Source organism: Talaromyces rugulosus, chromosome I (genome assembly GCF_013368755.1).
Source record: "Talaromyces rugulosus chromosome I, complete sequence".
NCBI classification, from domain to species: Eukaryota; Fungi; Ascomycota; class Eurotiomycetes; order Eurotiales; family Trichocomaceae; genus Talaromyces; species Talaromyces rugulosus.
This window is the reverse complement of record NC_049561.1, coordinates 5,988,153-6,014,307: the sequence shown is the minus strand read 5'-3', so window position 1 is coordinate 6,014,307 and position 26,155 is coordinate 5,988,153. Positions and strand designations below refer to the sequence as shown.

Here is a 26,155-nt window from a genome sequence, read left to right as displayed (position 1 = left end):
ATGCCGCGGTGACCTTATTGCTCTTACTCGTCCAACTTTGTTATATATCTGATTGAGCTACGATATAACCAAAAATAATGTAAAAAAGATTCATTTATTTTGATCTCATTGGCTTCACAGTTGGACAGACTTTTGAAGCCTTTAATATAGTTGAGGTGGACTTCTCATCGTGGCTGGTGAGTTGCGATGACCACGATACGAGTACAGCAAATTAAAACCATTTGTGCCGAAACCTGCTACGTAGGCCAGCGCAAATGCCAGATAACCATGGTTATACGCCATAATGAAAACGTCGTTATGTGCAATGTCAGGCTGGCATCTTCGAAGCATGACGTAGGGTTATAGCCCTAATTTATTTCACGCGGAATTGTTTCAAAGTGGCTTCTTGTGTTGACTGAGGATTATATGATGAACTTGAAACCTAATGCGTTCCTCAGCGTTTAACATAATTCAACTTTCGCAACAATCCTAGGTTATGGATAAATTTACGATTCTGTTTGCCGAAGATATCTATCCATGGTTAATTATCATCCCAGAAGGAGCTCGAAATGTTTCATAATTGGGTACGTACAGATTGCGATCGAAGAAGCGACTAGGCAAATCGATACGATTCCATAGGTTTCCAGGACAGCTGATGCGCCGTCTTCGGTGGTCCAAGTATTAATGAAGCGTGAGAACCCGAAGAATAAGAGGTTCTTAAACATCATCTGAATAATAAAGATCTCGGTAGTCTCATTTGGGTGCGCATCCCTCGGGTTATTCTGTTAGTCTCTGCTTGAAAACAAGTAAATGTCTCGAAAAACATACAAGATATAGAGGCTTGCGCTGAGGGTCGCGAGCGTGATACCAAAGCATATGCATCCATGGCAGAAGGATCCTAAGTAGTAACCAGTAGGAGTTGGATGTTTTAGATCCCATGCAAATAAGAAGTAGCCCAATACGAGGGAAGCAGCAGCAGCAACCTGAACTGGAATGCGAAATTCAGGCTCATAAACACCACCGTTCGCACGGATTAAAGCTTTGGTGATCACATCGGTCAGCCATCCACCACCAACACCCCCGATAATACCCCCTAGCGTAGCTGTAAAATTCTTAGAGACATGCTCCCCTCTAATAAATCAAAAGGAACGAAAACGAGAAATCGGGGTAGGAAGGAGGAGGTAAGGCGTACATCCAACATAAAAATATCCATTTCCGGCAGCGTTCAAGTCATACGGCCTGTTATGTTTAGCAGTGAAGAACATGGACGGTCATAGATATCAAAGGACTCACGGAGCAGACCAAACTTGAGCGAGCATGTATGACAGACTGACATATAGTGCCTGAAATATCAGTAAAGAACTCCCTGCTCTCGATGAATATGTGAAGCATACCACAACTACACCACCCATGGCAAGGGTCTGGTGAGGGAATTAGAAATTTAGATCACCTATCGATGGAAGTAAACTCACCCATATGACAGCGGGATTATGTAGAGTAATAAATGGCCCAGCAATGAGCTTCAAAAGACTAGTATCGGTGTAGGTATTAAAGGTAGGCACAAGTCCCTGCCAATAGGTTTTTTTCGAGACAGTATTGGTATCCTCTATATGGACGGTCGATTCCGCTTTTGGGTCTGACAATATTGCATTTCTGACCATCGCAATTTGTTGTTGGCTCGACTGAGAACGTTGAAACTGAGTTTCAGGCACCAAAAGAAATGTGAGAATCCACGAAAGGGTAATAAATGGCAAGTGAATAATAAGCATATATCTCCATTCCAATGAGTGGGTGATTGGACCGGCGATGATATTAACTATCCCAGGGAGGCATGTTAAGGTGAGTACCTTGGAATTATTAGACGAAATAATCTCATTGCGTAATAGACGAGAAGTATTTGGCATACCATTGCCCCAGTCCTGATACCACGTTGATGGACGAAATACCTAGGCTCCAATTAGGAAAATCATGTAAGGATAGCAATTTGTGTAAATATCGAGCTTACATATCGCCTATTGTTGCAATCGACAGGCTCTCAAATGCTGTTGTTCCGAAACCTTGAATCAGTCGACCGGCTAGAAGAGCTGAATACTTTGACCCAGATGCAACGCAAATTATTGTACCAACCAACGCCATCGTAGAGGCAAATATGTACTGAAGTCGTTTGCCATACTTGCGAGCCAGGGCGGAACAAGGAGGACTACCATATGTTATCCTTAGTCTGGTAATATTGACCAAATTTGAAGCGTTGGGCTTACCCGTAGAGGCCGACAACAAGCAATTGATATCCAGAAAGCAGAGCAACGTCGTCTAGCGAGACTCCCAGAACCTCAGACAAAACTGCCGTAGACGATGCAAGTACTGGGGCTGGGACTGCCGCAAGGATTATGGAACCAATAAAAAGGGCCATATAGACCATATCCTTTTTACCGGTCGACCAATTCTATGGGACGTCAACGCGAAAGGATTAGCCGAGTAGCAAGGGGATGGACTCACCAGAGGATCATTCGGGTCATCAGAGGGTTGTGGATCTAAGAGAAGTGATGGATTCTATCGTCCGTGTTATTGCCATTCTAGGTACCACGACATGTTTCGTATTGCGACCATACCTGTGGGTCGTGTTTCAACCCAGGGTGGTACCTCTGCTCGTCATCGGATTTCTCACGAAGAAGAATTGTTCCACGACAGCTCTCGGAGCCAGAGGGGGAGATAATACTAAGAGGCATATGGACGAGCGTGGAATGTTGAACAAAAAGGAATACCAGGGGTTACCAGGGGTTTGGAAGACAGAGAAGAAGGGGTAGGAGGGGGGATATATAGCCAAATGAGGGTAAAGCAGATGCTTCCGGTCCCCACTCTCGCTGTGAAGGAAAACACGGGGCCCCAGAAAAAGAAATAAGAAACAACTCTCTCCACGCTCACCACGAAGGAAAGTATGGGGCCCCAGAGGCAAGAAACAAGTCATGTTGCATCCGTCACCTCCAGCTTCGCTGCCCATCCCGCAAACCTTGTCGGCAAGGTCCAGCCGATAATACCGAAACGGCGTGCAGCCGAGACCATACAACAGCAGCTCTTTCCGATATCATAAAAAGCTTCTCCACATTTATCGCGTCAATGTATATTGTAAGAGAAACGATATATATAAAAGTACGCCCCACCCAGCTACCCGTCCAAGAAAAGTCAAGAAATAAACGAAATAAACACACGTGAACGAGCAATCATGTCTGAAGATCTGAAGGCTTTGAAGGATGAATTGACAGCTGTGAAGGCTGAAATTTATCGTGTCAGTGGTGAGTTTTTCCAGCCCAATATCCACTCTTGTCCCAGTTACTCATGCGATGTGAGACAGCTGAGGCAGAGATACGCAAATTACACTTTAAATACGGATACTATCTCGATAAATGCTTGTATCAGGAGGTGTGTTTCGGCTTCCCCCAAGTCAATATTTGTTCAGTTTTAGCTAATGATCTACTTCTTCAGGTTGTCGACATGTTCTCCGACTGTCCCGATGCGTTTATTGAATTCCACGGAGGGCGTTACAGAGGTAAAGAAGGTATCCGCCGTCTTTTTATCGACCGATTCGCAAAAAAATTTACTCAAGGGCGCAATGGGCCTATTCATGGCTTCTTGCTTGACCACGCAATGCTTCAAGATATCATCGACGTTGATAAAGATGGGAAACACGCTTGGGGAAGGATGAGGACCTTCATGTCTGCCGGCACCCACGAGAGCATCGCAAAGGATAACCCGAGAGGTTTAGTCCAGTGGTGGGAATCAGGAATCTATGAGAATGAGTACATTAAGGAGAATGGTGTCTGGAAGCTGTTCCGCTACAGATATTGGCCGTTTTGGCATGCGGATTTTGACAAAGGATGGAGTCACACCCGGGACGAATATGTTCCCTTTCCAAAGCATTGCTACCCGGAGGACCCCATGGGTCCCGATGAACTAGTCGAGCGTACGAACCTATGGCCACAGACCAAGGTTGTGCCATTCCATTATCTTCATCCTGTCAGTGGGAAGCAGGTGAAAGAAGAGGACATGAGGGCACCGCTACTTGGTCAGGATCATATGATGAGTGATCCATCTCTGTCGTTGGATGTTCCACTTTGGGATGGAACAACCGGAATTCACGGGCACTGATACATCCCACTTGGACGGATATGAAACATGTAGCCTTTTATACTCGTCACTGAATTTATATCAGTCTTTGATATACACAGAACAATTATAACTATAAATCTTTTACACAAAACTTGGCGGAGATAGTTTTATGTTTACAGCAAGTCATTATTGACCGGATAGCCCGCCCAACTCGTTAGCGTAATAAATATAGGAATCTTGCTACCATCGTGGGTTCATAAAGAGAGGGTGTAGGAGAGCGGAGGACTCCGGTCTATGCAAGAACCCTGGAGGGGGAACGGGGAGCGGTGTAAAGGATTGAATAAAAGATAGAAATAAGCGAAATCAAATAACATTGTAGATAAATAATATCAACTAGTCCTAATAATATGAAATATGTGCAACGTTTTTAAGATCACCGCAATTTCATCATTGGGTTCGGATGAAGGATGTCGCACAATGCAAATGGTTCGCTTCGATACTTCCGATGGAATCCCGAATCTGCCGAGATCTGAACAAATGTAATCCAAGTGTGGGGATTTGTTCTGGTCATGCAGTTATCCCTAGCCTAGGTAGAAAATACATTAATGATTGCGAGTTTAGCCGATAATTCAAATGTTATATATCTAAGCCATACTTCTGCTAGATGCATATCAGCAAGTCATTACACTTTGTCATGCTCTCTAATTTTCTTTTTCAATATTTGATTTTTTCCGAAATAGGATGGTAGAGCCCCTCAACACCATGTCCAAAACAACAGGCAATCGTTTATGACCAGCCCGGGTTATTGTCTACCAGAATTTTGGAGGTTGATATACCTGTGCCGGGAGTAGGGGAAGTTTTAATCAATTTGTATGTTTTGCTATCCCCATGGGAATTCCCCCCTTCTGGTTTTAAATAAAAAAGAACCTCCTTGAGATCAAATACATACATAAACTGACAACTTTTTGCAGGACACACTCGGGTGTTTGTCATTCTGACCTGGATATCATGACAAATAGCGTAAGTCTTGTCCATAATTCGGACATAGTCGATTCAACTAAACAGAGGACAGTGGCACGGCCTTCCACCTACTCCAGAAGAACAGATCGGAGGACATGAAGGGGTTGGCCATATTGTGCGACTTGGACCAGGGGCAGAAACCTCTGGACTAGGCATTGGGGATAGAGTTGGTGTGAAATGGGTTGCAAGCGCTTGCGGAAACTGCGGTATGTTCCTGCAGTTACATTAATTTCTCATGTTGACAGCGTGGCCACGTTGATTTACTGAGAGTCGTATGTAGAACCGTGCTATGCAGGATTAGACAATATGTGTTTTAATCAGAAAGTATCAGGATACTACACTCCCGGTACCTTTCAGCAATATCTCTTGCGTCCTGCAGCGTATGTCACAAGGATTCCAGACGAAGTGGAGTCTGTTCAGGCCGCTCCATTACTCTGCGCAGGCCTTACAGTTTATTCTGCTCTCAAGCGTAGCACAGCTATCCCAGGCCAGTGGGTTGTCATCTCTGGGGCAGGCGGGGGACTGGGACATCTAGCAGTTCAAATTGCCAGCAAAGGACTGGGTCTGCGAGTTATCGGAATTGATCACGGCCAAAAAGCAGATTTCGTCAAGAAATTGGGCGCCGAGCATTTTGTGGATATTACAAAATTTCCTCTTGATGACAACGGGGAGGCAATTTCAAACTTCGTTAAATCCCTAACTGAGGATCTGGGAGCTCACTCTGTTATTGTATGCACAGCCGCAAATATTGCATACAGCCAGGGACTTCGATTCTTAAGGTACGGTGGTTCCCTTGTTTGTGTTGGACTCCCAGCAGGAGCACAAAAGCCAATCGCCACCGCCTCCCCGTCATTTATGGTATCGAAGCAACTTAGAATCCTAGGTTCGGCTGTTGAAAACCGTGTTGATGCCACTGAGGTGCTAAACTTTGCTGCTCGGGGAATTGTTAAGGTTCATGTTCGGGAGGAGCAAATGGATGGGCTATCAGCAATATTTCAGGATATGCGAGAAGGAAAATTGATTGGAAGAGCGGTTATTAATCTCTCTTAGATATCTAGGTTTGGACTTATGACTTTTAAATTCTTCTGGTTAATGCCAAGATGGCGCAGTATTCTTCTATTCTTCTAAAGTAGAAGATATCTAATTCTAGTATGTCCTTGAATATTGTAATTAGAGCATGTAGGTGGAGTGTGCTGGAGCTGAGGAATGAGAACCGAGGGCATTGCGGTTTACAGCTCAGCCTCTATATTTTATTGACCATTGCATGAGCAGGGACTGCTCAGCCCACTATAAGAGTAAATAGTAAAATGTAGAGAGGCCAGTAATTCCATATGTGAGACTTTGAAATACTGATTTGACTCGAGCCTCACACCTACGTGACTTTGTAGGGAGAAAATTATTTTCCTAGTTCATTCGTCTCTAATAGTCTGTTACTCGTCGGTTCGACAAGCGCAGAGTGGCGTGCAGCGCCTGATATATGTGGATTGCAGCATATTGGCTTCGTTATGAACCTGATCCTCTCTTCTAGTACTACTCGTGGCTCTTCATAATACCTTCTAATGGAGGGAATGTGTTATTATTGTTAGGGCCGGTCCCAGCGGCCTTGTCCTCTGAGCGCTACTTGTCAGTATGAATGTAAAGATATGTCCTAACTACACTAACCACACTCGGATATTATCATATTGAAAACTACAGGAATGCATGGTTATGGGTGCTGGTACTGATAGGTGTTCAATATTAGATTGTCCCATTTATAGAGATCGATCACACCTGCTGTATTCTACCTGGATCATCAAACAAGAATTGTGACTCAGACAATGGTGTATCAGCGAACACCCCTGTTAGTCCCGTAATGGCCTCAAGATCTAAAGTCTCAAAGACATCTAACTGGGAGCCCTTACAGCCCCTAAGACGTGGAACGTTAGTGGCAAACACTGAGGTACGGTAGGATGTGCAGGATCTTACAGCTCAGGGTGATTCAAAAAAGGGGCCATTTCGCTACCGCTGGTAAATGGATCAGTAGGCCCCACTGTACACAGATTTAGCTCAGGAGGTCGCGTGGTGTTCATCGTCCGTGGGAGCAGGACGCCACTTTCCTGGACGGATATCTCCACCTCGGGAAAGATTTTCTCGCACCAGCCGATCCTCTCCATAGCGCTGAAAGTATCAACACAGAACTGAAGCATAACCTGGTGCTCCGTACTGCCTAGCTTCTGAAACGCCATTTTAAGTACATCAATGACCTCCCCTATGAAATGGCAGTCGAAAAGGACCAGGCTAGATAGTGTCTGATCGTCACGCATGCGTCGTAGTATATTCACGGCACCCTCGGTGGCCTTGATGCAGGTGTTGCTCATCTGCTCGTGTAGCGTTCTCTTAGCCGATGTCGTAGAACTTGTCGACTTGGCCGATGAAAAGAAGAGGAACGGGCGTGTAAGAGAGACTATGGCTGCTAGGAAGCGTAAGTGTAACAGAGACACGGCCCGGCGATGCTGAGGATGGAGCGACGAGTCCCATTGAAGGTGTGAAGGGATCTTGGCGTACCATTGCCTTAGTGACGCCAGGGACTTGGTGACAAGGCTTATTAGTAACCTACCCCTTACGTGTGCGGGCTCTAAGAAACATTCGTAGCTTATATCTTGATCATCCGGGTTACTTTAACAAATAGCTCCTGGTAGCTCAACGGAGTATTTGGTATCTGTCGGTAGTTAATCGACGAGCATGCCTTTCTGCTCATCTGGTAATTCAGCTACTTACTTTCCCAGGAGCTTCTGGGGTGTTCATGAAGACTGCATCATCAATGACAGACCAGGGGTAACCGAAACGGCTGGCCATTTCATAATCCAGTATTTAGATGGCTCACTATAAGCGTCGGCTCCGCTCCCGTTCGAGGGGCCTCTTGCTTCTCAGTAAAACATCTCGGTGTAATCCTAGCGAGAAGCCGATTCTCACGGCCGTTCCAATATTCAGATAGGCGGTTACACTGTAGCACATTGCTTGGCTCGTAAGGCTCTAATTCTGGAGTTAGCCGGGCTGATAAACTTCTAAGGTACAGTGGTACCTATTATGTAAGCTACAGGACCCATATACTATTGCTAAAGTCCGCAGAAAGTCACTTGGTACATTTTACCACCAACTGCACAGATACTTAGATAGTAGTTCCTCTATCAAGGAACCAGTAATTAGTTTATTCTATCACCCAATACTACATAAATTCATATTTTATATATCATATTTCCTAGCCTCTCTGTATAATATATAGTATTACAGCTATAAGGTAAGTCTATGCTTGTATATTCGCTGTTATATTATATTAATAAATATAAAAAGTGGACGATCCTCGCTCCACTCTGGACTCTTGAAGACAGGCAAGCACACTCTCAATATAGATATAGATTACTAAGACTCATATTTACTTAACTATTTAATGTACAGAGAGTAACCAATTAGAGACATAGCCCAAGATAGTACCATGTTTAACCCATGATCCGCTTTAGTATTGACATTGATTGGCAAATGCTGAGTAGACACCTTCACAGGCATATATTACATCACATCCATATAGAATCTTAACCCAAGAGGTCATAGATAATAGATAACAAAACATGCATTTAGGGCAGGTTTATAGCCAGCATTATTTATAAAATCTATAATATCCTACAAGTTAGAACGAGTAAGTATCATAGTATAGCAGTTACAGATTAAAGATCTTTAAAGCTATGTATAACAGGAGCAATCTTATAAAGACTCTCATATGTGACATTATGCTATACCTTTAACATCCATTATTTTCGAGTAAATATTTAGATTATAAAGATTGAAATATATATTAGTCATGACACTGCCGCTCTTCAAGAAAAGCAAATGCTCTTATTGGAAAGCGTTGGGCAAAGGTCTAAGTAAGTATTTATGTAAGTAAATGAATAGGTAAAGCAATAGATAAAAGGAGTACGAAGAAATAATAATAAGAAAGCACGGAACAAGCACTGTAGAAGACCATAATCTGTTTCGATGCAATAATAGCGCCGTCATCAAGGTCATGGGTGTTAGGATTAGTAAACAACAAAGGCACAAGTTCGCGGAATTACCTGATTAGAAAGGTAGTTACTAAATTAGGCAATTACTAACAGTGGTGTTATATAGAGACTTTTATTGGATTTAGATGTATAAAAGGACAAAAGAGTCAATAAGAATTATTAGAAATTACTAGAAAAAGATAGAAATTATTAAATTCTTATAAAGGTGTCACGTAAAAACCCGGCAAGCGGTAGTGCAAGGGGTCACATGGTTCATTCAAGATATTGTAATCAGCGACCTAGGAATTGTCCTTAAACTCTGGAGCGAGATGCTCCTAGAGCCAAATTTTCCGGTCCTGGTGGTCTTTGTATTACCCCCTCTATTTTCTAAGCTAAATAAAGGATGAGCCTTTATAGATATTATTTAGTTGTGATAATACTAATCTTTCAGATGGTAAGATTAATAACTAGATGGCTTACTTAATGTCAGCAAGGTGTTGTTCTATGCTTGTAATACCTCTCTTATCTGATATATGTTAGCATAGAATCCTTTTAAGTTAACATGTGCTTTGGAAGACTCTTTGTTGGATAGAATATCCTGGTGAGACACTGTTCCCTGGTTACATGATGAATCAATCTGCGAATCCTTTGATGAAGATATGCGAGAGTAGTGGCTATCTGTGCTGCCGAGATAACTAGGGTAGTTGTTTTCCTTTTATCGATCCTGGACTTATCTATTATACTGTGGTCTAACACCACCTAGAATTAGACGTGGTTCTAGACAGTTGCCGGGCCCAGGTACTTGCAGAGACCTATGTCGGCCATCTCCAAGACATCCACTGACATTTAACTGTGCCTCGCTAGAAAAGAAGGGAGGGGGAACTAGAGGTGTCTAAAATAGAATATCACATATATCGCATAATCTATGGAAAGAATGGATTGCTCCTGCCGGTGATTCACCTGATCGTGCCCTCACATAAGCCACTCTTGAGATCCAGGATATTAGATGATCAAAAACCTAGCCGTAGTTGATACCCGATGCTGCCTCAAATATAATTATGATTGAGCTGAGAATAGTGAAAGCCCATAATTTCAAATAGAAGGTAGATGCGAATGAACCAGCCTACTATGCTGCTCTACAGAGATTGAGTATCAAAATTTCGAAATGGAACGTCTATACCACGCTAATTACTGAAGAAATTATTAAACTAATGTGAATTATGGTCTTTTGCACCATCTCTGGTAACAAATGTTATCTAAAGCTAATAGAGAGTTCAAATCTGCATTATGATCTTTGTCATTGTTAGCCTTTTTTTGAATTTGTTCAAACTTGATTTGCTTGATGGCGGCATGGAGATTATATGCACACAATAGTGGTAGTGCACCAGCATTAGTAGGGGTGACTCGTTCCAAATGATCGTGTGCAACATCGACCATAACTTTTGTCACAAACCCAAGGCCAGCTACGGAGCACTTTTGCAGCCATTTGATATCAGAACTAGGATGTAGCGTCTGTATATGTTCATGCAGCAAGAACAGGCTTCTGTTGTCATTAGCAATCATGTTTACTTCGAAGAATATATCAATTAGACTAACCTCGTTGCAATTCCGATTGCTCCACAGTAATACCTCCATTCATGGTCACAATCACAAATGAGGACCGCCATAAACATCTGTATCCTTTGGTCCAAGCTTTGTAAAATCGCTATATGATGCTGCTTGTTGGTCACAGGATTGATCAAAATCGAGAGGAGATGATCAAGCAGATGAGTGACCTGTATTTGGCGTCCAAATCCGCTTATGTTCTTGGCCTCCAGCTCACTTAAAGTTGGACGAGAAGGGAAATGTATAGATTCAGAATGACCTTCCTCGGGCGAAAGGTCGGGAGGAAGTGCGGCCTCGGGACCCGGAAATCGCAAGATGGGTGCTTGCTTGCAGCCAGGAATGTCACATAGGATGACTCTGTTCAGTTTCAAGTTAGCATACTAAGACGACGGATTGCCATTGACTAGTCGTCAGACAGTACCTTTCAAATATTGCGGCGCTCCACCACAAATTAATACTCTCACGGTCTCTGAGGCCCGTACTCCGATCTCGTGGAGATAGGTTCAAGTCGTTGATCTTGTCGATGTTTAAGCCAATTGACAAAATCATTCGTGCACATGTCCCCAACGTGATATTTGCAGCACGAGGCTGACCCGAGGCATATTCGAACGCTGCAATGACAAGACTTGCTTGAATCAGAGGGGTCGATGCACAGAGATGGGCCTGGACCCTCGCAAATAGGATCCGAACTGTGACATATAGGTCGTTTAAGAAAGTGGGGCTGGGTTGACTGCAACTGTTGGTAGACGGATTCCACGTGAGAAGACACAAAGCCAGCAGAAGGATTGAAAAGTCAGCTGGAGGCGATATACCCCTGTACTTTGCCACTGCCTCACGGAACAAAGTGGGACATATTATAGGGAGAGTACGGTGGAATTCTCGAAAGTAAGATTCGCCAATCCTTGGCACCGACAAATGTGTTTGTCGAAGAACCTTACAGAGCTGAAAGTAGGGTATGGCATCGAAATTGCCTTCAGAAATGTGCGACTCCGAACCCAGGAGTAACCCCGCGAGACCCGCGTTAGGCGAAGGTTTTCCATCCCTTCGAAGCTCTATGTACGAGCAGGGCCAACCTCGCTTGGAGCAAGACCCACACCGTGGTAAAGCTTTGTCGCAGGCTTTTTTCCGGGCCTTGCAGATGATACAAACATGAGCAGCGAGACACATATTCGGAGGTTCCTGTTAGAAAGTACTGGTTGTTAGATTCATAGAATTCCTCGTCGTCAAGATGCATTTGTTTTAGCGTGTACGTTGGCTTCTGTAATCCCAGGCTAAGCGAGGCGTCTGTTGAACTCGGTAATCTGTAGAGAGATGTCGAAGCCAGTGCCAGCGTCGTGCCATTTCTCATCACTAACTCTGCAACTGCCCAAATTTGATTGTTCTTGTAGCACTTGTCTATGATCGATGCAGACTTGGAAAAGCGGCGCGTGCTTGTTTGACCGGGGAGCGCCTAGCTCCTCTAGTAAGAGGCTCAAAGGATTGAGGACCTTCGGGTCCTGTCGGCCGCTGCTAGGCCAAATGTGGTTTTGCCTTGGAGCGAGAAAATGATCATCACGGCGGCTACCATGCCAAAATGTGAGATCAAAAAATAAAATGCTCCATTTCACACTGCTCATATCATACGTGGCTTACTCAAGCAAATGAGAATTGAAGTTAGACAATTGATGAGCTCTCTCTTTGACATTTACGTGAGGCAATGCCTAAAAGAGTACGAGCTATATTAAATGCAGATAGGTAGTACACTGCGTACTAGATTTATATGAGTCTGTAACATGAAGGAGGTATTACTAGTGCTTACTTTCCAAATAGGTGCCAATGCTTCTGACACTCCGCTGTATGTATTCGCCTGCGAAGGTCCCCAATTTGGCGTTTTCTAGACCTGCTTCTCTCCACTCCTTGGAATCTTGGAACGTTAATCCATAACGGCTCGTGCTCTCCCAAAATCACTTATAAAAGGGACCCCAAAAGCAAATACTTCTTTCCGTATTGTCAAGCTCTGCGAATCATTTCGATCACCTTGGATCAAGACGATGGCGACCCAGAAAGATACTGTAACGAAGATTAGCTCTGCCAACGGGCATGAAATCGAGAATTCCAAGAAAGAGGGGGACTTGCGGCGCTTTCTCCACTGGCATGAACCTGGCACATGCCAGGAGGAAAGGTGGTTGATCTTCAAACTGGATTTCTTCATCTTGCTGTACACCTGTCTGGCATGACGGCCCTGGTAATCGCATCTTTTCTTTGTTTACATGCTAACCTATTTGAAAAGACATTCTTCGTGAAATACTTGGTATAAAATGCCATTTTCAATCTCGATATTGCTTTGACTAATGTATATTCAAGGATCAAACTAATGTGACCAACGCATATGTTTCGGGGATGAAAGAGGATCTAAACCTTAGTAAATTATCCCGATCTTTCTTTCTTTCTTTTTTCTTTTTCTTTTTTGATGCGATCGACTGAAAAATTTCGTCTCTAGTGGGTAATGAGCTCAACTGGTTCACAACCTACTTTAATATCGGAATTATCATTGGCGGTCCATTCTTTACCATGTCATTGACTACGATCCACCCTCGGTATTGGCTACCAGCTTGCACAATGTGCTGGTCTCTCTTTGTCTTGTTTATGTACAAGGCGCAGTCAGCCAAAACGATATACATTCTCAGATTATTTGCGGGTATCTTCGAGTCGGGCGCCATGCCAGGCGCATTCTACATTGTAAGCGCTTGCCATTCATTCGCCATCTCAGGGGTTGTCCTGATTGCTCAGTACAGATTGGAAGTTGGTACCGCACATCTGAGATTAGTCGACGCTCTACAATTTTCATGTTTTCCTCGGTGGGAGGACAGATGTTCTCAGGCTATATCCAAGCTGGATTGTAAGTACATCCATTTTGCACAAAGATTGCATTCTCTCAATGATACTAATATTTGACTAGATACAAGAATATGAACCACACTCTTGGCTTGGCGTCTTGGCGATGGGTGTTTATCTTTGATTTCCTCATTAGTGTCCCGGTCGCCATACTGGGATTCTTCTGCTGTCCCAGTAAGTCCTAATAACCCTGGCACCCCAATATGTCCTTGAAATTCAGCTGCAAACGATTTATCGTTCGATTAGATGAACCAAAGTCCACAAAGCCTTGGTGGATGACGGAAAAGGAACGTGAGATGTGCGTTGAGCGTCTTGCAAACGAAAATCGCGATGCCATGAAAGCCACCTGGGACTTGAGCGCTGTGAAACGAATTCTTACTTCATGGCAGCTGTGGGCTTTCTGCATCGCTTGGGGGTAAGTATTTCTCAATCTATATTACCGCGGACGAATTTGTTCACTGTAATTAGAACAATGGAATGCACCTGCGGTGTGAACTTGCAGAGATGGATGACCTTGTACCTTAAGTCAGTGAAGGTCGACGGTCACGCCAAATACAGCGTTGAGAAAATCAACAACTTGCCTACAGTGGTCGGATGTGTTGTGAGTATTTCCTGCTCAACTTATACTTCCTTACTTACATGACCTTCTAGGAACTTGTTTGGATGATCCTGAGCGCGTTGGTCATGGACAAAACACAGAATCCTCCTCTGGTAATTCTAGTGCTTGGTCTTTTTCAACTATTCGCCTACATTGTTTTCTATATTTGGTCCAGCAATGATCATTTCATAATGGCTGTCTACTACCTCTGCAGTGCTTATGGGGCGATTTCCGCTCTAATTAGTGCCTGGCTGAACTCTTGCTGTGGTGGTGACAAGCAACTGCGTGCTCTGAGCACATCTCTGATGATTTCAGTAGGATAGTAAGTTCCTATATCTGATTATCTTATAGTCCGGTCGACTCACAAACGCCTCCAGTGCTGTTGAAACTGTTTCCCAGCAGTTCATGTTTCCAACCTCCGAGGCACCTCGGTTCCAAAGAACCAAAGGATACGCATTTGGGATTGGGTGGATCTGTGCGATGATTCTCTGGCTTTGTGTCTGCTTGCCCTTGATTGAGCGGTTTTTTAAGCGACGAGCCCAGCACAGGCCTGTAGACACAGCCTGAATCGCTGGTTAAACATCGGTGCCTACTAAGCCAACCTACTTTTTGTCAGCCTTCAGTCTCCCATAGGACTATATATCACTGCGACTATTCTGAATACGAGCATCTTCACAGCTTATACAGAGTTGGAGGTCTTTAATAAGACCACATCTCGGAACTAGCATGATAGGGGTAGCCGCGGCCCCTCGTCTGATGTATGTCATAGATGAAATTATGACTAGTTGTAAGGTTCGGATCCCTATAAATCTTCTTGATCTAGCAGTGTAAATGCATGCAAGAGGTCTGTACACATGGCTATGCAACTACAAAGCTTACCTGCATTCTGCCAGCGCATGTCTACCTACAAGGAAATACGCATAGTACCAGTCTAGAACCCCTTTCCTAATAGTCCTTATCGTATTGCGGGGTAGCCACCAATTCTTTTTTAGATTGCTTTCATCTATGCATATGATTGTTTGTGTATCCAGGTATATTTATGGCCCCAACTGCAAATGGGAGACGCAAAACAAAACAAATAGACGACACAAGCATAACAGGAGCTTTAACCATTAAAGAAACCCCTAACCCTAATATCAAATAGGCGACGCGGACGCCCATTTCCATGTTCTGGTTAGAAACTCCCCAAAGAGCCAGCGATGCGGAGATTGGAATGAATAATTTCAACGTTGTCAACTGTCAGAAGATGAAAAGTCCCGCTGCTTGAGAGACAGATCGCAGAACAAGATATCAAAATTGCGGAATCATACGCAGACCAACAAGTCTTTCCAAAGCCTCTATGATCGACTCATTTGTGTCAACAAATCCAAAATAGCCAAGCCTCCTCAATTTGGTTACGCTGCTCCGGAAATACGTTAGAGAATGAGATGTAAAATGAAAGGACTAGTCCTGGGGGGTCGGGGGTCCGGCGCCACTCACCTATACACAGCGGGATAGGGAAGCATAAGAAGCAGATCAATAAATCCAAAAATTCGGTCTGTGTCTCTTAGCTCCTTGTCTCGTAGGTCATTGTCTTTGGCAATTTTCTTCCAAGCCTCTGCAACCTCGGGACGTTTCGCCCATTCCGTTAAGGTGAACTTGACCTGAGCCTTACTTCGCGGCCCGTATCCACGGGGTGGAGGGTCATAAGTCGATAATACCACATCATGATACTGTGCACTTGCACTCTCACTCAAGTCCGGTCCGGTCCAGGCCAATCCGAACCGATCGGCGAGCTGGGGCCAGAATCTTTCCCAGGTAAACGGAGCGCCATCAATGGCGTTGAAGCTCTGGTTCTCAGCCGCTCCAGTCAAAACTGCCCATTCCGCCAGGTAGCAGTTTGTTGATGCACTGGACAGGTTTTGAACGTTCGTCCAAGATGTGAAGCCCGCTGGATACGCTAGAGGCTGGTTTAGGTATTTCTGGACAGTAGCATATATTCCTAATGCAAAGCAAAGGTCCATGGATGCATCAGTGACTGCTCCCGGAATGAACGCAGGACGAGTTGTGTTCCATCCAATATTGTGTTTTTGCGCAAATTCCTTTAAATAATCTTCTTGATTATAGTAGAAGTTTGGTTCCAAAAATACTCGTGGGTCTGCTTCTTCTAGAGGAAGCTTTGCAGGGCCTAAATGGAGGCCATAGTATTTTGCACCCAATTGCAAAAGGATGCGCTTCGGAATCGAATTGTTCAACGCCTGTGCCTCTAAGAAATTCACCAGCAGCTGTTCTGCGTAACGAATGTTAGATAAAGTTGCTTGCAGGCACTATAACTTTTCTAGTAGAAACTCACCGTTAACACGAACGAGATCCTCTACAGCGCTCCAGATACTTCCGCCTTTTTTTGGTGGCGGCTGAATGTAGGCAAAGAAGAAAATATAGTCCGCTTTCACCTCATGCAGCCTAAGCTGCTCGGCAATTTTCTCAGGAGAATCCATGAAGTCCAGAGAAATATGCTTGACGTGCGCTGGCCAACTTTTATTCGGAGGTCTCCGGGAGAGAGCATAAATCTTTGTCCAGCGTTCGGGTGACTCGCAAAGAACTTGGAGCTGCGACCATAGAGTCTGAAGTTAACAATAGCCAATGGCCTTAGATTTAATGGAACAACTCACCATATAGTCACCAGAAATGCCATTAGCGCCAGCTACAATGGCAGAGAGGCCCTTTAGCTCCCCTGGGAAGACTGGGAGGCCATGGTAGATAGACCGGGATTGAATGGAGAGAGACATGCTTAGAGAACCTGCAATAGTCAGAGACACTCAATTAGACTGAATTGAATCTTCAAGGTTACAGAAGGATTATCGGCCATGGGGGCGCATCTTTCCCTTAAATATAGGAAGAAAGGCTCTTGACATCATGTATAACATGATGTTGAAACTATTACTTTGGGGAATTTGGGACTGATTGACCTTGCATTAAATCCGATTGGTCACGCGCCTTCCACCGGAATCAGGGAACCTTAATTAGAAAGACTCTTTTTATCCAGTAATAGCAATAATATGATAATCGCTTCACTACGTTCCGCGATCAACACGGATATAATTTAAGAAAGTAAAAAACGCGGGGTATAGTTGCCCCGATGGCTGGAAGTTAGTGAGCGGGCCTCCACTCTCTCGTCTCCCCAAAGTCTTTCAAAGCCACACACTCTGCCTCTGATTTTCGCCTTTCGCCACTCGCCTGCATTCCACAGGACGGCCAAACTCCGTGGTCCCTCCGATTCACGCAGGAACCGCCCCTCTCCTGGCTTTCACGTCTGCGAAGGCTTTGATTGCCCACTCCACTCGCCCGATTGTCCTGGTGTCTTGTTAGCCGGTGCTGGAATTTAGAAATAAAAGATCTCATCTTTGTCGAGACTTTTTATTGGTTGTCATTTGTCTATATAATCATAAGAAGGCTACGATCAAGTACTACAGCTAAGGTGATTAAACTAAAAGCAAACATGCAATGCGATGCACAAGTTATCACTGTGTTAAGTATATGTGGTTCTGATATAGCTTATTGCGAGCTCAATGCAAAGCAGGATACATGGTGGTCTCATCAGTTGAACCTGAATTTCATTCAAGCAAGTCAAATCACCAAGAATGCAAAAATCCATTTTTCATTTGTGGTCTTTTTCTTCTGATTAATAACACTATTATTATTAAATCTCCGAGGCTGCTTTGGTATTCATGGCTAAGCTGGTGGCCAATTTTGATGCATATTGGACCATATATCTATAAGTCAAAGCAGCTTTGCCTTTAACCAATCTTTCAATGCCCTAACTTGATGAGTCTCATGTTTATCACCAAACATTGGCCAGATTATAGGGGCGATATGGCATTCCATTTCTCCAATTACGAAAGTGGTTTCTGTATTGAATTTCTTAAACTTTGTAAGTCTCCTTTTTGTTGTCGACCGTTTGGGGCTTGCTCATACCTGAAAATTATGGACCCAAGCTGTAATTGGGTCCACAAGAATTTCATCTTCTCCAGCAAGAACTAGTGTGTGTTGAACCTTTGCCCCCTTCCACCATTCTTCCGGAGCACGAACAGCTTCGATGTAATGATTTGTTGGGTTGACATCGAGATAAATTCTAGACCACAGCGCTGTAGCATCAGCCGCTTCAATATCTTTATACTTATTACGCCGCACGCTTGGCCAATTATGATCAAAGGAGACCCAAGGCGAGATAAGGACAAGTGCCTTGAGGGGTTCTTGTACTATCAATCTAGGCACACCTGTGGCCGGATGCGTCATGTGGGACAAGATTGCCAAGCAGAGGTTTGCGCCTGCAGAGTCACCTGCAAGTATGACTTCTGATGGATGTCGTCCGAGATCCTGTAGAACGTAGTTCAAGGTTTTTACTGCTTCGCAGAATTGTGTCGGATAAGTTGAGTGAGGCGTTAATGTGTAGGTAGAATAGAACCAAGCAAGTTTGGTCCCATTTTGACCCAGACTTCTTTGTAGTTCAAGACAAAGATCTATATGTGATTTTGTTCCGTCCACCGCAAACCCTCCTCCTATCAAAATACGTTAGAATATATCTTCAATCACATGTGCTACTTACCATGGAAATATATCCCAACATATTTAGCGCGTGGGCTTCCGATCCAGAAACCCTTCACACCCTGGTCGGTTGAAACAAAATTCGGCTCGACCTGGCTCCTTTTACAGTACTTCAGGTATATCTGATCCGATGATTCAAGAAGATACCTAGTAAATATCAGCTTCAAGTACTTGACAGTATTATCTTCCAGGAATATACTGCAGCTGAAGCGGGGTATATCTGGTCATCAACTGCTTGAATCAGTCACACTTTCTGCATTTTCGTCAAACCGGATTTCTGACCTTCTTAACTGCTCCTTGTATAATGTGATGATGATAGGTATCTGCGCCAGATTTACCACGAAAAGCGCCCGAAATAATAGAAGAAACGACCGCCGAAACTAGGGGTCATAATCAGTTGAAGATACAGACTTGTCTCCTTCTGACGGGAATTCCATACCCATGGAGCAGATACCAAGCACCGCATCAACCTTGCCAAATAGCGTCAATCTGTTTCTGGGTTGACGAGAGGCCATATTTGTTGGTTAATGTCAGTTTGGTATCGTCGATTTGGTGGTGGAAAGGAGCAATACTTGTACTTTTAATCCATCACAGCCCACCGAGTTTTCCGCCGGTTATGAAAGTAGCGTCTTCCATTTTTGGCAAGTGTAACTTGATAGGTCACGATTAAGGTTACTTGAACTAGGGCTAAGATTAAACCACCATCCACCGGGATGAACCCGCCGGAACGAACTCTTGGCTAGGCGTACCTATGGAGGCCTATACGCTTGCCAAAATTCGGTTTTTTTTTCAAAATGTCTGAAATTAATACATATTATTTCCACACACTAATTATATTTTCTAAATTTATTTATAATAGGCCTCCGTAGAGGGAAGTTGAAATCTGCGGGGGTATGGAGTTGCTCCCGCTTTGGGTGCGCATGGTCTCAACACAAATTTTAATTTATACAAACATTTCTATTCAAATTGTTGGGATGGTTGCAGTCGAACCTGCCGGATAGGGCCACCTGTTTAGGGGTGACAGACGATTCAATACACTTTTCTATGGACACAGAAGTACCAGTAGAACGGTGTATCCGCCTGAAAAGGCAACGTTTCCTGGCTTTCTAAGCCAGCTCACACAAACATTATTATTAAAAATAAAATTTTTTATTACACTGAGATTATCTTGAGATATTGTACACCCAAAGTAGAAGTGATAGGTGTGCGTGGCATAATTAGTCCTTACATGTCATACTGAGTGTGGTAATGATTACTCTTATCATCGATTCATATACTAGTCGCATCTCTAGCACCTGAATGCCCGGTCTTGTCCTTTTTCTGGTGATGGCCTTCTTAATCGGTCAAGAACATTCAAGCTAGTGGGGAAGCGACAAGCACTGGCTAGGGAGCCATGGAGACCTCTATTCGATAGTCTTCTCCGACTTAGAGTTGCGTGCATCAACTAGACAAATTCATGGGTAAGTAGGTCTTAGGGAAGTATCCACCGACTGGTTGACTGACGACAACACATGCAGGAACATATTCAGAGCGTGATGATATTTCAGCGCACAGCTATCTAGTATACGGCTTTCACTAGCTAAAACACTGTCTTAGCAAGTTATTCCTGCTCAAGTCGAGCCGGTATACGCCAAAACCACGTTCATAATGTAACGGTAGCTCACAAGCATCAGGACCATTTGGCGATGGTGTTGGCCTAGTAGGAAGAGCATATAAGCGCCGAGAGGGCTTATGGAGCCCATATACTGCCCGGTTCAGGTAGACCGGCCGCAGAGGCTCCATCAATTTTGTGGAAAATATGGACGACAGAGAAGCCATTGGAGGATCGATGATCTATAGTCTGATATATCGCTCAGTACCTATTGCTTAGTACAATCAGTTCATAATATCTCATTTACGTATCCCTCTAAACTTGATCACCAGGAAGATCACGGTAGTTGCCGTTTCTCACAGATCCTAGAATGAAGCTCATAGGTTGATATATCACCTAAATAAACACCCTTACCCTTGCCAATTTTACCATGGAGCGTGGTTCTATACATGTGCAGCAATTGACATTGTGGATTTATCCCCTTGCATGACCACCAAAACGAATCATGAGAAGATGGTGTCAGCTATCAATAGGAGGACTGCAGACTACCAAATATATCATCTAACTGTTCAGAAACAAAAACCGAATGAGGATCCAGTGGCAACAGCGCACTCGGTAACATGCTCTGATCTGATAGCTCGTCCCTTGCTGCTCCTCTGTCAAGTGTATGGTAAGATTGAAGTAGCTCAGGTATATCCATGCTAAACTCTGAGTGAATCAACCCTTTATCCGGTTGATATAGCGCAGTGTTGGCTTGCGAAACTTGTCTTGGACCTTCCAAAGGGAGCTGAGCGTCCTTGGTCATCCACATTTCTGATTCCAAGAGGGGTTCCGCCTCGTTCCACTGATACCCAGCCACCGAGGTATTCAAAGCCTCCACTGTTTCTCGCTGGACTGCTATTTTCAATAGCTCGGTAAGTAACATATCAGTTTGTCTTGCAATGCGGTTATGCTGGGCCATGGTTCGACTAGCACGTATTATCCTCACAACTCCAGATTTTGCCTCCTGGGCAGTATTGGTGAATGGCTGACTGGTGGGAACGATACACAGGATCACGCCTGCCATGAAGAGGTAGTGCAAGACTATAGAAACCACAAAATGCTTCTCAAACTTGTGAACCGGAAAGGACGACATACGAAGAGCTGCACGTATAACAGCATCCAATGATTTTTGCATCAAATCAACCATAAAGCCGGAGAAAGGCATTGTGTTCGCTTGACATTTTAGTAAAGGCCTATGGGTGAGGATGACTGCACCATCATATAGCAATTGCAGCATGGCTGCTTGGAGAATAATTATTTCCGCATGCTCTTGGATATCTGCAGGCCGATCCTGCAGCGAGTACTCCAGTCGCGCCCATCGATCCGCCTCGCTCCAATACTCAAAATTGTACAGATAAGGAAGCTCTTCACGCCACCGGGCTAGAGAAGCCTCTACGTCTTTTATCGCTTGTGAAATTGCTACCAAATCATCATTTGTGATCGGCTGACTAGGCCGGAGAAGCCGGAAGCGATTCAAGGCCTGTCGGATAATATCATAGAGCCTAAATTTCATCTGATGGAAAGTCACTTTTGAGGTAATATTGCTACATTCACTAAACCCCGTAAGGTTTAGTAGGGCAGGAAGAATGGTAAGATCATCAGTCTGCTCAAGCTCATGTAGGTCTGCAAATGCTGCATCGACGGAGGCCGGTCTTCCGTAGACCATTGTAACGAAACCGTCGCCAACTGTGATATGGTTCCAGCATCGGTAGCGGACTTGGGCCGCAATCCGGTCTTGACTAACCGGAGCTTTGGCATGCAACGCGAGAGCGTAGGCTGCTCTTACAGCCATTCCTGATGTGCTCCAAGCCAGACTTGGAGAATTGTGGAACATATAAAAACATGAGAGCAGAATGCTGACCTGTACCGCCTCAATGCGGGGGTTGGCTTGGAGGTCGATCAGATGAAGACGCACCTCACTAACCAGGTCTAGTAGTAATTGACGATGGTTGATGGAATGAATTCGAAAAGTATTGTGTCCATGCCAATTACAGTCCTGCAACACTGACTGAAGGCCAAGGGCCGCGACAATTAGAACAGTGACTACATCGGATAGATCCCGCCGCCGCCAAGTCGGTTGACAGTACACCTTGTAAGTGTTGTTCCAGAACGAGTGTTCGTGGAAAAGAAGAATGTACCAGTGGAAGCGGCGGAAGTACGCCTCGATCAGGAGAGGCATAATCGGCTCAGGTGGCAGTTCCAGATCTTTCAAGCGCCAAGGACTACTGCTGTCCAAAATGACAGACTCTATATCACCGGGGATTGAGCCACAGGTCAGAGAACGACCGATGTCTTCTTCGTCACCAAATACGCTGCGGGCAAATTCCAAGCTGGACATATTAACGCCGAAGTGCTGGTTCTCTGTTGGCGCCATCCCGCTGTGCTGTATGGAGTTGAGACTAGTGTCAACTGGGGTATGTCTTTTATGGCCACTGTACGTAGGTTGACATCGGATAAGAGTCGTGGTAGATTGCAGAGGTCTAGAAGCACGGTTGCTTAGGCCTTCATAATTCGTACGATTTTTGCGCCCTGTAGTCTTCTCTTGAAGTAGGATCCGGCTCGTCTCGCATTCGCTATTAGAATGTACGCAAAGGGTGCACGGCCTATGTTTGTCACACTAGATGGAGTAAGTGACCCGGGCATGCATATAGGAAGATTTGCAAGCTCGGCATGATGTACACAACATTACCTTCAGTTTTTGTCGCCGGCAGCGGTCACAGGCTCGAGACACCCGGGGTCGGGAAGCCATAGGACTGTTTATGAGGAAAAGCACCTATTACAAGACGAGTTTCTAACGTAAGAGGGACAAGGGTAATGTTGGTTCGAGATAGAGATGGCGAGAGATTGACGAAACCAGCAAAAGAAATGACTGATTATCAAGCAGCTTCTCCACACTCCACATTAATATTATTGTTTTGCGGGGCAGTGGTCAGAACGAGGTTGGCCGTAAGTTTCCGGGGAAGGTACGTTATTTAGTAATTAGTGGGTTGCCAAACTTTATTTTCAAAAGGCGGAGGTCAGTGGGTAATCGAGGTTCCAACTGTATAAGCGCAGAGTTACCCAGAATTCTCAACTCGGCGTGTTGAAGGATCGCTCACATGTGCACGTGCAATTGGTAGGATTAGCTCGCACAAGCTTATAAATATAAAATTTTTATATAATTTTTATTTAGCTCACTTAGAGATTTTTCTTGAGTATTAATCAGTTAAATATTAATTTTGTTAGGAACTAATTAGTGGTTGGCCTGGCCTGCACATAAAAAGTACAGCTATTATAATCAGCCAACAGCTGATTATATGGGCCAACACCCTTGAAAGCACATGTGAGTGAGACTAAACCTCACATTTTAATTTAATTAGTTATTAAGTACTTGATAAGTACCTGGTTTAAAAATATTACTTAAAGATATATTTTAAATTAATACAGCGTGGAACGGCTTTTAAAACTCAAAAGACGAACGATCCGAACATATGAGTCAACTTGTATCTTCGAGGGTTATCTTTCATGAATAGGTTTATATGCGCGTGTTGGTTTAGTCTAGATTCGATTTTTCTAAATCCAGCCTATCAACATTGAATTAGCCGTGACGAGCACCGTCCCCGATTAGGCTCAATGTACGTACATTAGCGGCGAGCTCAAGGACATGATGACATATATATAATTATTCAGAGAGAACCGACATACTGGCTCACATGGTAAGCCGTCGAAGCCCCCGTCGTTGGATCATGGGCCCATTTTGAAACCATTAGATAGAGCTCACTTGCATTTGCCGTGGACCACGGGTGAATAAATCCTCCATACAAAAAGGGTTCCTGGTTCCAATAGACTTGCACTGTTTCATCCGACCACGCCTGGTCCGGCCCCGCCGCTGTGCGAGTCACGATGTTCTTCGTGTCAAGATTTAGATAGCTCATCCCCCAGGTCCCATCGCTCAGCTTGCGCACCGAAGGCTCGCCAAAGTTGCCTTGGAGAATCGGAGTGCAAGGACGGCCCCAGCCCCAGTTGTTGCCATCCCAACCCCATCCCTGGTATGCGCTTTGGTTGACCATTTGATCCCATGGCGCTCGCTGCAACATCATGGGGCCTTGCTGGCGACCCGAGCGGACGGAGAAGATATACACCCAGTCACCGTCACGCTGCATCGTCCACATCTGGAATGGGTCAGAGTTGGCATCATCGTTGGGCCACTTGACATCAAGGCGCGTGAAGGTATTTCCGTCGGTCGAAATGGCCAGTCCAGCGTAGTTGGTCGCCCAAGGAGCCGTCCAGTCCTTGATGCTCATGTACGAAACGATCTGGTCGCCAGTCTCCGGGAACCCAATCCCATCGTTAGGAATGACCGAGATCTCATACGTGCCGAAGCCATCGTCACCTCGGTGGCCGTTGTGCATGATCTCAGGCGCATTTCCATTGCCTCCCACACCTGCTGCAGAGTCGAAGACGATACCGTTCGCGTCGCCGGGGTTGATGGCCGAACGCAGCATCACGGGCGCCCGCCAGTCGTTGTTGGGTTCTTCGGGCCATTGGGTATTAAACGTGTCGCCGAAAAGAAAACCAATGGCGCCATTCTCGAGCACATACGGGATTCCCAGGTCCGTGCCAGCGACTGACCAGCGCTGGAAGGTATCGAGGTCTGCGCCGGTGAGGCGTTTCTTCCACACCGACTTGCCTGTCTGGGCAGAAACTAGCCCAGGCAGCGAGAGAATGAGAGGTGAAACCCTCATTGTGAAATGATTTTTGTACTTATATAAGCAATTTTTTCTTGGTGGCGTTGAGTTTCGTGTATCCAGGACCGCGCAGCTTATTTATACCGAAATTTATACGACTGCAATACGAGGCAATGCAGATCATCGCCACAGGCTGCACTAGAGCCAGGGGAATCACGAGAATTTCCTTATTTACCTCATTATGACAGGGACGCAATTAACAGAATCTGGACTTTGATCGTGACCATCACTCCAATTAGACGTTTTGCTAGACAAGAGTAATCTCGCTTGCAATCGAATGGAGAGCAGTCAGAGCTGAGATCAGCAGGAATACGGGTGGGGTCCGGAAAATACGAGATCCACGCACTTTAATAACACGACCTTGGGCGGATCATCGAGAAACAGTGGATTTGTGCCTCTGCCTGGTCTATGAAAAATGGCGTCGTCAGCCCTATCGGGAAACATTTAATACTTCTCACTCGCATCACCTCGCTCAACGCACTTCCAATTGGACGCGATTTGTTTTTTTCTATTTTATTTTCTTTAGAACAGATACACCCAATGTTCCACGGTGATATTTCACAGAAGTCAAGTAATTAATCTTTCTATTACCAAGGAACCAAGCTGTCGATCTTCAAGAAGCTTGTAAAGATCTAGAATCTCCTCATCCTCGTTCGTCAAGGATGTTCTACTTTTTTTTCTCTTCACGTGGAAATATCCACCTATTGATCTATCGCCATTCATATATTTCAAACTGACTAGCTCAATCTATGCTAGAGCTTATCGATGATATGATAAGCAGTGGTGAACACAGGCGCCATGAATTTGCCAGTCATCCCAGATCCTCTTTTTGAATAGAGATTAGAAAATAGAAAAGTGGCGCACAGTTTGATTTTAGAATAAAAGAATGTTCTAGTCCATTATTCAAGCCCGTAAGGCACGTAGAGTATCAACTGGGCACAAAATTATGGGCTTACTATAGGAAAGACCATCGCCACCACCGCCCATGCAGCTAGCGAAGTTACGCCCAATCGTT

The 26,155-nt window shown here is 44.6% G+C and overlaps 10 protein-coding genes across 10 annotated transcripts; 3 read left to right on the top strand and 7 right to left on the bottom strand.

Annotated features, from left to right (window-relative positions):
* Positions 1-527: 527 nt before the first annotated feature.
* TRUGW13939_02064 (uncharacterized protein) lies at positions 528-2,705 on the bottom strand (the record flags this gene model as incomplete). The annotated part of the gene is made up of 11 exons (XM_035485260.1): positions 528-750; positions 808-1,081; positions 1,172-1,218; positions 1,273-1,322; positions 1,374-1,400; positions 1,452-1,826; positions 1,886-1,925; positions 1,985-2,179; positions 2,238-2,422; positions 2,476-2,529; positions 2,589-2,705. The coding sequence occupies 11 exons, from the start codon at positions 2,703-2,705 to the stop codon at positions 528-530; spliced, it is 1,587 nt and encodes a 528-aa protein (XP_035341153.1).
* Positions 2,706-3,199: 494 nt separating this feature from the next.
* TRUGW13939_02063 (uncharacterized protein) lies at positions 3,200-4,122 on the top strand (the record flags this gene model as incomplete). Its single annotated transcript, XM_035485259.1, has 3 exons — positions 3,200-3,269; positions 3,329-3,396; positions 3,460-4,122. The coding sequence occupies 3 exons, from the start codon at positions 3,200-3,202 to the stop codon at positions 4,120-4,122; spliced, it is 801 nt and encodes a 266-aa protein (XP_035341152.1).
* Positions 4,123-4,971: 849 nt separating this feature from the next.
* TRUGW13939_02062 (uncharacterized protein) lies at positions 4,972-6,153 on the top strand (the record flags this gene model as incomplete). The annotated part of the gene is made up of 4 exons (XM_035485258.1): positions 4,972-4,991; positions 5,055-5,103; positions 5,156-5,309; positions 5,384-6,153. 4 exons carry the CDS (start codon positions 4,972-4,974, stop codon positions 6,151-6,153), a joined length of 993 nt encoding a protein of 330 aa, XP_035341151.1.
* A 714-nt stretch (positions 6,154-6,867) lies between these two features.
* On the bottom strand, positions 6,868-7,938 carry TRUGW13939_02061 (uncharacterized protein; the record flags this gene model as incomplete). The annotated part of the gene is made up of 3 exons (XM_035485257.1): positions 6,868-7,009; positions 7,069-7,670; positions 7,861-7,938. The coding sequence occupies 3 exons, from the start codon at positions 7,936-7,938 to the stop codon at positions 6,868-6,870; spliced, it is 822 nt and encodes a 273-aa protein (XP_035341150.1).
* Positions 7,939-10,337: 2,399 nt separating this feature from the next.
* Positions 10,338-11,273, bottom strand: TRUGW13939_02060 (uncharacterized protein; the record flags this gene model as incomplete). Its single annotated transcript, XM_035485256.1, has 3 exons — positions 10,338-10,662; positions 10,716-11,081; positions 11,146-11,273. The coding sequence occupies 3 exons, from the start codon at positions 11,271-11,273 to the stop codon at positions 10,338-10,340; spliced, it is 819 nt and encodes a 272-aa protein (XP_035341149.1).
* Positions 11,274-13,322: 2,049 nt separating this feature from the next.
* Positions 13,323-14,763, top strand: TRUGW13939_02059 (uncharacterized protein; the record flags this gene model as incomplete). The annotated part of the gene is made up of 7 exons (XM_035485255.1): positions 13,323-13,442; positions 13,499-13,602; positions 13,663-13,772; positions 13,845-14,013; positions 14,067-14,199; positions 14,250-14,518; positions 14,574-14,763. The coding sequence occupies 7 exons, from the start codon at positions 13,323-13,325 to the stop codon at positions 14,761-14,763; spliced, it is 1,095 nt and encodes a 364-aa protein (XP_035341148.1).
* A 908-nt stretch (positions 14,764-15,671) lies between these two features.
* Positions 15,672-16,964, bottom strand: TRUGW13939_02058 (uncharacterized protein; the record flags this gene model as incomplete). The annotated part of the gene is made up of 3 exons (XM_035485254.1): positions 15,672-16,465; positions 16,529-16,799; positions 16,848-16,964. 3 exons carry the CDS (start codon positions 16,962-16,964, stop codon positions 15,672-15,674), a joined length of 1,182 nt encoding a protein of 393 aa, XP_035341147.1.
* Positions 16,965-18,144: 1,180 nt separating this feature from the next.
* TRUGW13939_02057 (uncharacterized protein) lies at positions 18,145-19,295 on the bottom strand (the record flags this gene model as incomplete). Its single annotated transcript, XM_035485253.1, has 5 exons — positions 18,145-18,734; positions 18,782-18,927; positions 18,980-19,011; positions 19,063-19,160; positions 19,220-19,295. 5 exons carry the CDS (start codon positions 19,293-19,295, stop codon positions 18,145-18,147), a joined length of 942 nt encoding a protein of 313 aa, XP_035341146.1.
* A 1,602-nt stretch (positions 19,296-20,897) lies between these two features.
* Positions 20,898-22,787, bottom strand: TRUGW13939_02056 (uncharacterized protein; the record flags this gene model as incomplete). Its single annotated transcript, XM_035485252.1, has 1 exon — positions 20,898-22,787. The coding sequence occupies one exon, from the start codon at positions 22,785-22,787 to the stop codon at positions 20,898-20,900; it is 1,890 nt and encodes a 629-aa protein (XP_035341145.1).
* Positions 22,788-24,078: 1,291 nt separating this feature from the next.
* Positions 24,079-25,137, bottom strand: TRUGW13939_02055 (uncharacterized protein; the record flags this gene model as incomplete). Its single annotated transcript, XM_035485251.1, has 1 exon — positions 24,079-25,137. One exon carries the CDS (start codon positions 25,135-25,137, stop codon positions 24,079-24,081), a length of 1,059 nt encoding a protein of 352 aa, XP_035341144.1.
* Positions 25,138-26,155: the final 1,018 nt, after the last annotated feature.